This window comes from Colobus angolensis, unplaced genomic scaffold (assembly GCF_000951035.1).
Source record: "Colobus angolensis palliatus isolate OR3802 unplaced genomic scaffold, Cang.pa_1.0 Scaffold34, whole genome shotgun sequence".
Lineage (NCBI taxonomy): Eukaryota > Metazoa > Chordata > Mammalia > Primates > Cercopithecidae > Colobus > Colobus angolensis.
The window spans coordinates 3361181-3375101 of NW_012116710.1; the positions used below are offsets into that span (position 1 = coordinate 3361181).

The 13921-nt window shown below is 37.8% G+C and overlaps 1 protein-coding gene across 3 annotated transcripts in view; it reads left to right on the forward strand.

The window, feature by feature from the left end:
* The window catches only part of PPARG (peroxisome proliferator-activated receptor gamma), a 153284-nt gene that overhangs the window by 55154 nt on the left and 84209 nt on the right, over nucleotides 1–13921 (forward strand). The window contains exon 1 of one of the 3 annotated variants that reach the window (XM_011952320.1): nucleotides 7900–8104. The exons of the other annotated variants lie outside the window; for them this stretch is intronic. Coding sequence (XP_011807710.1) covers nucleotides 8023–8104 — 82 coding nt within the window. The 5' untranslated portion in view covers nucleotides 7900–8022. Of the gene's footprint in view, nucleotides 1–7899; nucleotides 8105–13921 lie in introns of those variants that run through there. 3 annotated transcript variants of the gene reach the window in all.

Sequence of the window (13921 nt, forward strand, 5' to 3'; positions counted from 1 at the left end):
GAGGCAGAATACACAGCTCAACAGAAAGTACTCCAGTAATGGTCATGATCGTTTACACTTCTCTCAAGCCACCTACTCGTACATCAGAGTGCATTGTACTTGTCTTATCCTCTTTACTAAAAGTAGGAAAATGGCTTGAGAATTGAGGCTCAGTCTTATTTATTACTCTTTTCCTAGTTATGTGATACTTAACTATATTGCTTGGTATTTAGCAGCCCATCATCTAGTCATAACATCATCCTCATTCTTTCTGAGCTTGTTTGCTTTTTGTGAAATGGGGCTACCATTCAATCTCATAGAATTTTTATTTTTATTTTTATTTTTGAGACAGAATCTTGCTCTGTCATCCAGGCTGGAGTGCAGTGGGACAAACTTGGCTCACTACAACCTCCGCCTCCCAACTTCAAGCACTTCTCGTGCCTCAGCCTCTTGAGTAGCTGGGGTTACAAGCATGTACCACCACACCCAGCTCGTTTTTATATTTTTAGTAGAGACAGGGTTTTGCCATGTTGGCCAGGCTGGTCTCAAACTCCTGACCTCAGGTGATCCACCCACTTCGGCCTCCCAAAGTTCTGGGATTACAGGTGTGAACCACCAACCCAGCCAATCTCACAGAATTTTTATAAAGTCTAGACAAATTTTTATAGTTTAAAAGACTTAGCACAGCCCTTGACAGAGTAGGCACTCAGTAAATGTGGAATCTGAAACTTACTTAAAGCTAGTTTGTATTTTCAAGTCTTCTTACTTTTACTAATGCTGCTTTAAGATGTATTCTATAAGTTCAAATGTAAAGTTCTAGATTGGGACAGAATTTATAATGTGCCTAATAAAGATTGTTAGAGACAAACTTTTAGACTGAACTAATCTACTATTAATGGACTGATGAATCTTACTGGAAAATAAACATAAAATATACTCTGTGTTGCCTGTGGTTTAATTACCATCAAAATTAAGTTTATTATGTACTGATTTCACAGTTACATTTTATTTTCAGTCAAATCTCTATTTGTTATGAAGAAAATATGTGTACTTCCACTAAGTGAACTTTAAAAACTTGTACTTGTTTTTGAAGATTTCATACTCTGTATACCACCTCTTCCTGAAACATATTTATGTAGCTCCTTTTAACATAAGAGCTAGAAGAGTGTTGCTTGATGACTGCTCTTATTGCTTTACTAAAGTATCATGTATGAGATTTAAAGATTTAATTATAAGAATTCATAATATAATTTTAAGAGCCTACTCTGTTCCAGGCATTGATTTATTTAAATCATCTCTAATTCTCACAACTCCAAAAAGATAAGAATACAGAAACATAACAAGGCTTGAATGCAAACCCAGGTCTGTTTGACTGTTGATTCATTTTGAATAAAGACAAATTACTCAAAGCTTTACTGCCAAAAACTATTACCTGGTTCCACATTGAAACCCTATTCAATAGTTGTTATTATTTTCTTCTTTTGCTTTGAATAACCTCCCAGCATTGTTGAGAGTTTCAAATGAAATAAAAACACTATACAGCTCCAAGGTGTTTTTTTTTAGAGTATTATTACCTCGAAGTAGAAATTTTCAAATAGTAATGTGATCATTTTCATAAGAGCAAGGAACTTTGTCAATTGAAACAAAAACGTCATACCAGAAGAACCCCAGCATGCTGGGATGACTCATGAAGAATCTGTGAATGAGGCAAGAGAACGTTTGTCAGCAAAATGGCTCTGTGAACTGACGTTCAAATATTATCAAATTTTAATTACCAAGTCATAACTGAGTACTTACTTTATAGAGAGCACCATATCTAAACTCTGTGGTGAACAATGACATTTTCATAGGTAATTCCTCCACATTAAGTGATTCATCGTAGAAAAATGCTTTCATGCTGATGACTTCCACCATGACTGTTGGCACTAAGGATCATTGACCTGAAGAATTGATTTGAACATCTTACTGCATTATTTTAATGAGATAGAGCCCCGTTTGGAGCTTTGGACTGGGAATTGAGAAACCTGATTTCTAGCTCAAACTCTGCTGCTAGTTTATCTAGGTCATGCTTTGGGCAAATCATTTCATTCCTCTGGAACTCATTTTTCTTATATCAAAAATTAAGAGTTGGAATATGCTAATCTCCCTCTTATTAAGTTTCGTGAGCCCGTGATTTCAACAGTCCATAAATTTCCTTTAGTACAGTCACAGAACTGGTAAGTCACACCAGGTGAACCTGAGTGCAGCTCCACGGCTCTATGCTTGCTGTAGAACCTTTGTGAATTCCCATTGTGCTTCACCAGTGACAGGATGTGCTACCCAATAAACCTCCATATAACTGATCTTGAAAAATTCATTGATAAAATCTGAAAACTGAAAAAGATGCATGTTTTAGAGGTTTAGGTTTCCCACAACATGAAAATGTGTCAGTTGATAATATAGCTCATGGTATTTCACTATGCTAGAAAACAGCTTACTAGAGAATTTCAGATATTACATGCAACGACAAGTTACCATAAGGTCTTTGGTTCAAACTTAGAGGAATCTGAAAAGTGTTTAGTTGATCCCTAGAAAGTGGTTAGACAGGTTAGGCTCTTTTTCAGGTATTGGAGGCAAGTTAACTTTTGAAGGGGGCAGAAAAGGAAGTTTTCGGTTCATTCTTTCCTTTTGAGACTTTTAATTTACCATCAGACACTTTTTTCAGATGAAAGTGCCTTTTATACTGTCACCCATGTATGAGTCAGATATGAAAAGGAAATAGTAACTCAGGATTGGAACGTGAATAAGTATACAATATGGAGGATTTCCATTAAATTTTAAATAAATGAATTACAATCATATTATTCAGTGTCTCAACATTAAAACTCAAAAAGACCTTAAGAATTATTCTGTTTTGTGAAAAGGCCTTTTTCTGATTCTAGAGATAAGAAATGTGGACCCAAAGAGTTGACACAGTAAATTTGTGACTGAGCCCAGGCAAGAATTTAAAACCTAGACTTTCTGGCTCCAATGTCAGTGTTCTTTTCTACTGCTTCTGAGTTAAGAAGACCTTTTTTTTTTTTTTTTTTTGATACCAAATACACATTTACTGGAGTTGTTGGCTTCTTTTTTCTTAAGACAGGGTCTCACTCTGTCACCCAGGCTGGAGTGCAGTGATGCAATTACAGCTCACTGCACCTCGGTCTCCTGGGCTCAAGCAGCCCTCCTGCCTCAGTCTCTCAAGTAACTGACACTACAGGCAGATGCCACCATGCCTGGCCAATTATTTTATTTTTTTGTAGAGACAGGGTCTCATTCTGTTGCCCAGGCTGGTCTCCAACTCCTGTGCTCAAGGGATCCTCTTGCCTCAGCCACCCAGAGTGCTGGGATTACAGGTGTGAGCCATTGCACCCAGCAGCATTATTTTTCTTTAAATCAAAACAATATAGTTGTTTAATATAATTATGTCCATAAAATATATTACTTTTGAAAATCTGAACAAAATTACAGTTTTTGGTTAAAGAAGAATGGATTCACCTTTCAAAAAAATGACACACGGGAGACTGAGACAGGAGAATGTCTTGAACCTGGGAGGTGGAGGTAGTTTGCAGTGAGCCTAGATTGTGCCACTGCACCCCAGCCTGAGGGACAGAGTGAGACCCTGTCTCAAAAAAAAGAAAATGACACAGCTGAGTGTGGTGGTGAGCATCTGAAGTCCTAGCTACTCTGGAGGCTGAGGCAGGGGGATCACTTGAGCCCAGGAGTTGGAGACTAGCTTGGGCAACATAGCAAGACCCCTGTCAAAATTTTCTTTAATTTAAAAAATTTTCAAAAAGCGGCACAGATGCATTGAACATTGACCTTCCTTTGTCTGCTTTTATGGGAATATCCGGCTTGCTGTGATAGTTGTGATGAAATTTACATCCAGGATACAGGATTATTTGTTCTTCTCAAAGGAGTGTCTCATTGGCTCAGCATTTCTCCCATGTTGTATCTCCCCTGTGACTATGAAGAAACCCTGAACTGACGCAATCACCACTTGAAAATAAGGTTCCAAGCCAGTCTTAATTGCACTAGGAAAAGGCAGCCATTCTTTTGGGTAGGGGGAGAAATGAGCTTGGGTGGTTATACTGCTTGTTAGCAATTGTCTGGCTTCCATTGGAGCATCATCCAGAAATTTACATCTTAATTGGAACAAGAAGAAAATGGATGCTATTATCATTTCATTAGATCTCTAAACTCCTTCTTGAATGATACATATGATATGGATGTGCTGTTCTTTCATTACTCTCATCATCAACAAAAACAATATGTGTGTTTTAATGCTAACCAGAGACTCTGTGCTAGGTTCTAGGGATACAATGAGATATAAACTCCTAGCCTTTTAGAAGCTAGCGTAAGTGGTAGTAGCACTTATAGAATTAAATGAAGCAGATTTTAAAATGAGCAAAAGAAAAAAATACTGTACATACAATTTTATACCAATACTGACATAGCTTATTTCACACAAAAGAAAAAGCAATTTAAGCAATTTTAAAAATTCAAATTTATTCTAGAGAATAAATTCCAAATTTATAGCAAAAAAAGAGCAAAGTTTTCATTAGCCTTCAAGAATAATATAGCTCCAAAATATTTAATATTCTGTATTATGGGAATATTTTATATAAGTCATCCCAATACCAAATAATGCTAAAAATAACTGTATAGGTTCAATACCATGATTTTATTAACTATAGATTTTTAGACATTTTCTTACTTTTTGTTATTGAATCATTCACAGCTTTTATTGGTTGAATTGCCTTCTCCTAAAAGTACCAAAGTGTGGAGAGTTTTTTTGGCTGAGCAATATTCAGATTCTTTTAGCCTAAGACAGGTCTTGTGAAGTAATATTGAAGACTAAATGTTGAAGAGTAGCTTTCTCTAATACCAAACGATCAATTTTTTCAAATGTCACAAACTGGGGTACAGTTAACTTTTCATCCTCCTCATTATAGAATAATTCCTCATTATCCCCATTCTTACTTCTGCTGAGGCTGTGGTGGTGTACTCAAAGTCACATCCATACCCTTCTGTCTCCAAAGTCCTAGGAGAGATGGCCCTCTTCTCAACCTCTACATTGCACAGAACCCTACATCCCTCAACAGAAGAAATACCTAGTGCATAAGGAAAGTGGCCTTTCACCACTTGTCCTCACTCTGCAACATCACCAAGGACTCTCCTGCAAGGGGACTGTCCATAGGATGAATAGCAATAGACTGCTGCATTGATGTGCACAGTGCTGACAACCCATTGGTGTGCAGAGCACCCTAGGCAAGATCTGAAGTTCTAAGATCTTATCATGTAAATCACCAGCATGCTCTTTTATGTATCTTGTTATAATATCCTTCCAATCAATATTTTAAAGGGCAGGACACTGGGGGAATCTTAAGGCTTTGAAGATAGGGATAGTCACATGCATGTCTTATAAATTATCAGATGATCATATACTGTTTACTAATAGTAATGACTCTACTTAAACAAATATATTATTTCTCATATCAGTGCATACCAATTGACCTTCAGGTTTAAGCAAATGAGAAGAACACTCTTTTAAGTATATTTGGATAATTTTGATACAGTTACATGGGAACTCATAAAGTATAGACACCTTGGCTTATTATTTACCGCCTAAGCCTAGATCAATACCTGGTGCTTAGTAGGTATTTGACGAATGATAGGATGGATAAATGTAAAAATAAGTCTTTTCAGTATCTAAAGACAAAACAGATACATAATAAGATACAGATGGGAGATTGGCTCATCCATCTTTATTTTCATTCATTTGAATGTCCATGTGAGCAAGTTATTTCTTAAGTGATCTAGCACTGCAGTGTGACTATCATTAACATAAAATATGATTAATCCACATTGTATAACTGTTTTATTAGTAATGTAAGGATGCTTTGTGTGTTGCTTGGTTTGTGTATGCTGCCAAAAGTGTAAGCAACATTTACTGAGCTGCTATGTGGCAGGCTCTGTGTTTATTAAAATTGTAGTTTTTGCTAATTGACTGTTTTTTGACACATCCATTTTGTTCATCATTGTATGCCTAGCACCTAGCTTTAGGCTTACCACATATTATATTGGCAATTAATATTTGTTGAACAAACAAATGCATGAAATACAATGAGTAAGACAGGTTTTTGCTTTCAAGTAAAATATAGTCTGGGGGAAGAAGGAATGTCAGAATGTGGTGGGTGCTATAGGAGTAGGTGTTATCAGATTCTGATGCTATGGAATAATACACTGTTAGAATATGTAATCTTATGTTTCAGAAGCTAAAGCACAGTATGGGAACTATTAGAGGCTTAGAAGGCCTCACTACCCAGTAGACTCAGAAGTTGAATGGTGTCTGAGAAAAAAGAGAATAGAAGTAGCAGTAGGTGAAGAGTCCAGAAGTGATTCTCTTTGAGGACAGGTGGAAAGACTGCATCTGTATGTTGCCAAAGAGTAACAGAGACTGGTGTAGGACTGGAGTTCGATTCAGTCATATCCTTAAATATGGTGCCATTGTGTCTGGATTACTTTGTAGTATAAGTAAATTTCCAAGCATGGGGAGGGAAGGAGAAGCACCTTTATTGAGAATTCAACTGAATATAGAGAAGACTAATTTTACACAACTGTAATCACTGCAGTCATTTGGACAAATTAGCAAACCCAAGTTTTGCTTTAACTTGGATTGCCTTAATAAAGATGTTTTGGGGTTTAATGGCACAGTTGCCCAACTCCCCACTTTATTCTGTGCTGTTCAGAGCCAGCCAGCATTTCCCCATCAAGCTCTTGCACCATGATTGACAGGGACACTTTTACTAGTCCCCTTGAAGAATGAATAGTTACTCAATGTAGATTAACCAGATATATATTTATTTTACTCAGGGAATATCAGGATAAATATAATTCAGAGAATTATTGGCTTCTCATATACTGCCCTATGTGGGGACATCTTTGAAAGTCCGCAAAGTCACTGCAATTCTAGTAGGCCACTCATGTGACAAGACCTGCTCCCACATCAGTAATTTGGCACAGTGAGTGTCTCTCCTTGCCAAAAAGGGCAAAGGCCTTGAGCAAGAAGCCAGCTTTTTCCTGATTACAAAACCAACCACAATTCCTTGCCAACCTAACAGCGTAAGTCTATTTTTTTCTGGTGATGTGTTACTCTTCTCACAGAGAACCCCATTTTTTCATTATGACATAGCACTTATTTAAACATCAATTGATGTTCAAACATCAGCTGATGTAACATTGCTGTAGTTGCTATTGATGGATAAGCTGAAGTTTTTAAGAAAGCAAACCCGATATTTAAATTGAAACCATATCAAACCCTTCTTCATTCTCTCAACTATTTAATTTTACAGAATTTGGATAGCAGTCAGTATCATTTTGGGCTTCACAAATCAGTAGAATAAGTACCTTAGGAATATAACATTTCGGTAGCATGCTGATACCAACGTTTAAACTATGGATATGTATTTGAATTCCAAAATTTTCTTCAAACAACATGATTAGAGATTCAACCAGGAATAGACATCGGAAGAAAACTTTGCCCAAATAAGCTTTCTGGTATTTCATAAGCAAGAGATTTAAAGTTTTCCATTTAAGAAGGAATTGATGTGAATTTTACGACAATAAAAAATGCAAGTGGATATTGAACAGTCTCTGCTCTGATAATTCTAAATACAGTATAGTTCACACCCCTCACAAGACACTGAACATGTGGGTCACTGGCGAGACAGTGTGGCAATATTTTCCCTGTAATGTACCAAGTCTTGCCAAAGCAGTGAACAACATTATGACACAACTTTTTGTCACAGCTGGCTCCTAACAGGACAGTGCCAGCCAATTCAAGCCCAGTCCTTTTTGTGTTTATTCCCATCTCTCCCAAATATTTGGAAACTGATGTCTTGACTCATGGGTGTATTCACAAATTCTATTACTTCAAGTCTTTTTCTTTTAACGGATTGATCTTTTGCTAGATATAGACAAAGTATCAGTGTGAATTACAGCAAACCCCTATTCCATGCTGTTATGGGTGAAACTCTGGGAGATTCTCCTATTGACCCAGAAAGCGATTCCTTCACTGATACATTGTCTGCAAACATATCACAAGGTAAAGTTCCTTCCAGATATGGCTATTGGGGACGTGGGGGCATTTATGTAAGGGTAAAATTGCTCTTGTAGTTTGTCTTCCAAGTTATGTTTGTTTTAATAGTATCATGTGTACACGCCAGTATTTTAATGCTTAGCTCACTGCTATCACATTCACTTAAAAACATATTCAGATCCTTAAAAAAGGAAACCTAACCTAATCTGTATTTTATGTCTGTGCATGGCTCCCGTTTCCTGAATTTTAAGTGCTAAAGGTATAGTTATATCCAAAAACAATCCTGTTCATTTTTATTTCCTGAGTTTGCGTAGATTTCCCAAGAATACATAAGGGCTTTTTAGACTTGAAGGCTCACTTTTTCCTCTTTTCATCTTGTGTGTTAGAGATCTCTCATAACGGTTTTTATCCCTCTTGCAGCACTTTTATTCCTCTTGAAGTACTCTCAGTTCTTTTCTGTTCTACTTTGAAATCTAGATACTGTGTGTGCACTTTAGCTCTCCCAAAGAATTGTAAGTTCCCAGAATATGGTACCAAGTGATGCTCTTTATTAGATTTCTGAGGATGCCTCCTAGCATAGTGCCCAATGCATTGCAGAATGGATTGTCGGAACCTTGAAAAAGATCTGTTCCAAGCATCATATTTTATGCATAAAGAAAATGAGGTTCCTCAAACAGTAAATGCCTATTGTAAGTGACTACCTATTACTTCTCTTCAGGTGTGTCAGAATCAGATACCTCCTTTTCAATATTTCTTTCTTGGCCATTGCAAAATGTAAGTTCTCCATTTCTACAGCTCCTTCTACTGGAGTTTCTTAGCACCGCTTTTTCTGTTTTGTTTTGTCTCATATTGATGTCTTTATTTCTATTCATTTTATTTTTCTCTTCTCAGATCTATGTAAAAATAGATTGTTAACTAGTGTGATTCATGTTTTATAATATAGGTGCTAAAGCATTAAAATTAAGTCACTTAATTGCTGAAATAGATTTTAACCTTTTCGTTTTCCTGGAAGCCTGAAGTTTGAACATATTAGTCATCATTTTAAAAATATAAAGCTTTTTAAAAATTAGTAAGAAATGTTTCCTGAAATACTGTTTTATTTTATTACAGTAATTTGTTTCAACATGTATTTCTATCATCTAAGCCTCTTAGCTAGGAGTTTTGTTTTTTTCCATAAAATGCTGTTATTTTGTTTTTCTGCAAGCCATAAACATTGTTGCTATCTTTCTTCAGTTATTAATTTAGCCTGCCTCAGGGCAGAATGTCCTGGCTATACTGTGAAATAGTTCTTGAGTCAAAATTTGATAGTTTTGTCTATTTTAAAAGAACATGTCTACAATGCAGTACAACAAATATCAACAAAATAGGTTAACTGAGAGGCAAGTACTATTTGTGGTAAGGGATGGTTATGTGATTCAAGTTAGTTTTCATTCTGTGCTAATCTCTAATTTTATGCTTTGAATTTACCCTGAGTTTAATTTTTTTGAGTCTCAATTTCCTCTAAAAGAATGATCCGGCCGGGCGCGGTGGCTCAAGCCTGTAATCCCAGCACTTTGGGAGGCCGAGACGGGCGGATCACGAGGTCAGGAGATCGAGACCATCCTGGCTAACACGGTGAAACCCCGTCTCTACTAAAAATACAAAAACTAGCCGGGCGAGATGGCAGGCGCCTGTAGTCCCAGCTACTCGGGAGGCTGAGGCAGGAGAATGGCGTAAACCCGGGAGGCAGAGCTTGCAGTGAGCTGAGATCTGGCCACTGCACTCCAGTCTGGGCAACAGAGCGAGACTCCGCCTCAAAAAAAAAAAAAAAAAAAAAAAAAAAAGAATGATCCAGTACTTTTCTTCCTAATTAACATGGTACAGAATGAAATTATTAGCAATTAAAACATGATATTTTGTACCAATAATTTAACCCTTGTCTTACAGGGTCTCTGGCTACTCCTTCTTCATAAGCACTGTTTCTCTGTTAAAAATGTGAGTTCCTAAAGGCCAAAGACCTGTGATTGTTACTCCTACTGTAATTTGTAAATGACCTTTAAATAATTGCTCCACCTCTTCCAAAACAGACAGACTTAAAAATAAATTAGATATATGATCATCATTAGGGGAGGCCAGCAGAGTTGAACACTGTGGAGATGAGGTATTTGGCCTGGGTACAGTAGTCCTCTTACATGCTTCTTCTTCCTGATCATAGGCAAAGTGAAATTGGGAGTGTTGCAAATAGTTGGGTACTGCTATTAAGAAAAAGTGGCACATTTCGTGTGAATGACTCAGATATCCAGGTAGATTGGTTATATTCAAGAGATTAAAAATCTCCACTATACTTTATGCCCAAAGAGGAATTCCATGCTTTTTCCAAGGCTCCATCGTTGCTGTAACCCCTTTATATTATTCCCCTTTCTTTTTTTTATCAAGAGCTCCTCAAGCAACCCCAAGTAACCTCATGCTGGCTCTGAAACCATTTCCACCAGTAAAAATTGGCGAGATTGAAGGGAAGCTTCCACAAGCTCAAGCTGAATATGCCTCCTGCTTTGAGTGCCAGACTTAGTCCTGTGTGAATTCTACAATTTTAAGTTGTTGCACCAGAGCCTTGAAAGATGATGACACACTTGTCCTTTGGAGCTGATTGAGCAATGGAAATATGCCTTAGAGACATGATAAATGCTGCAATAGACAATCCTTCAAAATGAGTCTCTCCTGAGATAGGAGTGAGTGATTGATTGCACGCCATTTTTATTGAGGGATACTTAATCTGTGGTTACATAGCTCCAGGCAACTATATATTCAGAAACATTTAGATAACTAAAATTTTCGCCTTTCCAGAAGTTTAAAGGGACCCATGTAGTACCAGGGAATATAAGGACCAATCCTATCTTGGCCACATATTTGCTGTGTGAATTTAAACATGCCATTTTTCTTCTCTGGCCTTCTGTTTCCACATATATTAACAACACACAGGATTAACAGGAGGATTAAATGACACAATACTTGTGAAAGTAGATCTAAAGCCCTATATGGAATTTATTGCTTTAGCCTGGTAGCATTAATCACTTGTGGCTAGAATAGAAGGCTCTGATTTAAAAAAAGAAAAGAAAAGAAAAGGCTGGGCGTGGTGGCTCATGCCTGTAATCCCAGCATTTTGGGAGGCCGAGGCGGGCGGATCACAAGGTCAGGAGATCAAGACCATCCTGGCTAACACGGTGAAACCCCGTCTTTACTGAAAACACAAAAAAATTGGCCAGGTGTGGTGGCGGTTGTCTGTAGTCCCAGCTATTCGGGAGGCTAAGGCAGGAGAATGGCGTGAACCCGGGAGGTGGAGGTTGCAGTGATCTGAGATTGCGCCACTGCACTCCAGCCTGGGCAACAGAGCGAGACTCCATCTCAAAAAAAAACACCTAAATTTTAAGGAATATGGAAAAACAAAAACTGCAGAACTCTTTATTGCACAAGAGTAAGTGGCAGTTATATGAATGATGTGGGGCATCTGCATGATTTCCTGTGCATGTTTTGAGAAGGAGATGATCGGCCGGGCGCGGTGGCTCAAGCCTGTAATCCCAGCACTTTGGGAGGCCGAGACGGGCGGATCATGACGTCAGGAGATCGAGACCATCCTGGCTAACACGGTGAAACCCCGTCTCTACTAAAAAATACAAAAAACTAGCCGGGCGATTTGGCGGGCGCCTGTAGTCCCAGCTACTCGGGAGGCTGAGGCAGAAGAATGGCGTAAACCCAAGAGGCGGAGCTTGCAGTGAGCTGAGATCCGGCCATTGCACTCCAGCCTGGGCGCCAGACTCCGTCTCAAAAAAAAAAAAAAAAAAAAAAAAAAAAGAGAAGGAGATGATCAAACTTAGAGAAAGCATCTTCGTGTCTAATTTTTTTAAATGATGAAATTATCTCCCACTTTCTTAAATATTTGTCTATGAAGAAATTGAAATTATTCTTTTGGCCTAAATGAGAGTGACAATTACATGTTTTCTTCTCAGAGGCATTGAGAAACTTAGATTATAATGTTTTTCATACACTGAAGTAGAAGTCCAGAAAAGATTTGAGTTATTGACACAGCTCTTTTGTGTGTGTGTGGGGGGGGGGCGGGGACAGAGCCTCACTCTGTCACCCAGGCTGGAGTACAGAGGCATGATAATCACAGCTCACCACAGCCTCAACCTCCCTGGGCTCAGGTGATCCTCCCACCTCAGCCTCACTAGTAGCTGGGACTACAGACATACCTCACCACACCCAGCAAATTTTTGTAATTTTTGTAGAGACAGGATTTCTCCATATTGCCCAGGCTGGTCTTGAACTCCTGGGCTCAAGGAATTCTCCTGCCTCAACCTCCCAAAGTGCTGGGATTACAGGCGTGAGCCATCACAGCCTGACCCTGACTTCCATAATTTCACATGTAATTAGAATTCTAGTCCTTTTTCTTGAATGTCACTATTGTCCGTATTAATTTTTTTCTGAGTATGGCTCTAGCTTTGTCATTTTTTTCTGACTTAACTCTGATCAACCTCTTTTTTCGTCACCAGTACTTTGCAGATTTTGTAGATTTCCAGACTCTGAAAATCACTGTTTTTCTGAAAACTGTCATTTGTCTCATATTTTCCTCCAAAATTATGAATTATAGGAAACACCCCAAAGAAATATCATTTACTTTAGCTGTTTACAAGAAAATACAGGGTTTCATTTTTAATTTTATTTTCCTACTATTTCTAAGGAATACAACTTGTCTTGAAAGCTCCCTGACAGCAACTATCCATTTAATCTGCCAATTGCAGCATAAAACATGGGTCATTAAATGAAAAACAATTTTATACCTCTCATAGAGGTTGTCATATATTACTATTTTTGTCAGCATTCTCACTTATGACTCTATTTGGATAACCCTGGGAAAATTTCTAAAATCTTCATAGCTCTTTTGTTAGGTACATATTCCTTGAGACAGAGGAAATCTGAGCAGAGTAAATTTCTTCCTTATCTGAGATCAACAAAAGTGATACAGAGCTTCTGTCCTGTTAGCTCCCTTTGGACGCTTAAAATAGGCACTAGAGGTTGTCCAGTAAATGCTTCATATCCATCTACTAGTGCTGAATATTTGTGAAAATATAGATGATAATGAATTAGACTTGTTTGAATGGAATTAAGTTTCTGTAAAGTTTTACCAGATTGTCTTTTTTTGTTTGTTTTTTGTTTTGTTTTTGGTAAATGCAGTTTTGCACCTGTAACTAATTTAGAGACGAAGAAATTGCACATGTAACTGATAGCAACTGCCATCCAACTCTTATAACCTCAGAATCAAGATCACGTGGCTATTTGAGTACACAGTGTTTTAAACTGTTTAATTTTTATTTGAGCAAGGGATTGCCGACACAAGATCGAGGTTCCCACAAGTGGTGAGTGGCACTTGTGGTTAACACTGCAAAGCAGATTTAAAAGTCAACTGTTAATTGCCTACGAGGGAATTATTCCTCATCACCTCATGCCAGGTTTTTATACAGCCTTTTAGCTGACCTTCTAAATGAGAAACGTTGTCATCCAGTGCAAACTGCCAGTGATCCTAAAATACCTGTCTTTATTATCAGTCTAATAATATTTATTGAGTGCCTATTTTCAAGGCACCATAGTGAATGTTATGAAATCTAGACACTTTTTCCCTGTCTTTCAAAGTTCTTCATAATCCAGGCATACTTTATATATTTTACCTTATTTCTCACCACATTCCAGGTATTGGCCTGCCTTGTTCTGTTCACACTAATCTCTTTGTCCCAAGAGTAAGCCCGACCCACCCTTGCTCCAAGCCTAGTATGTCCTGAAATGCCTTTCCTA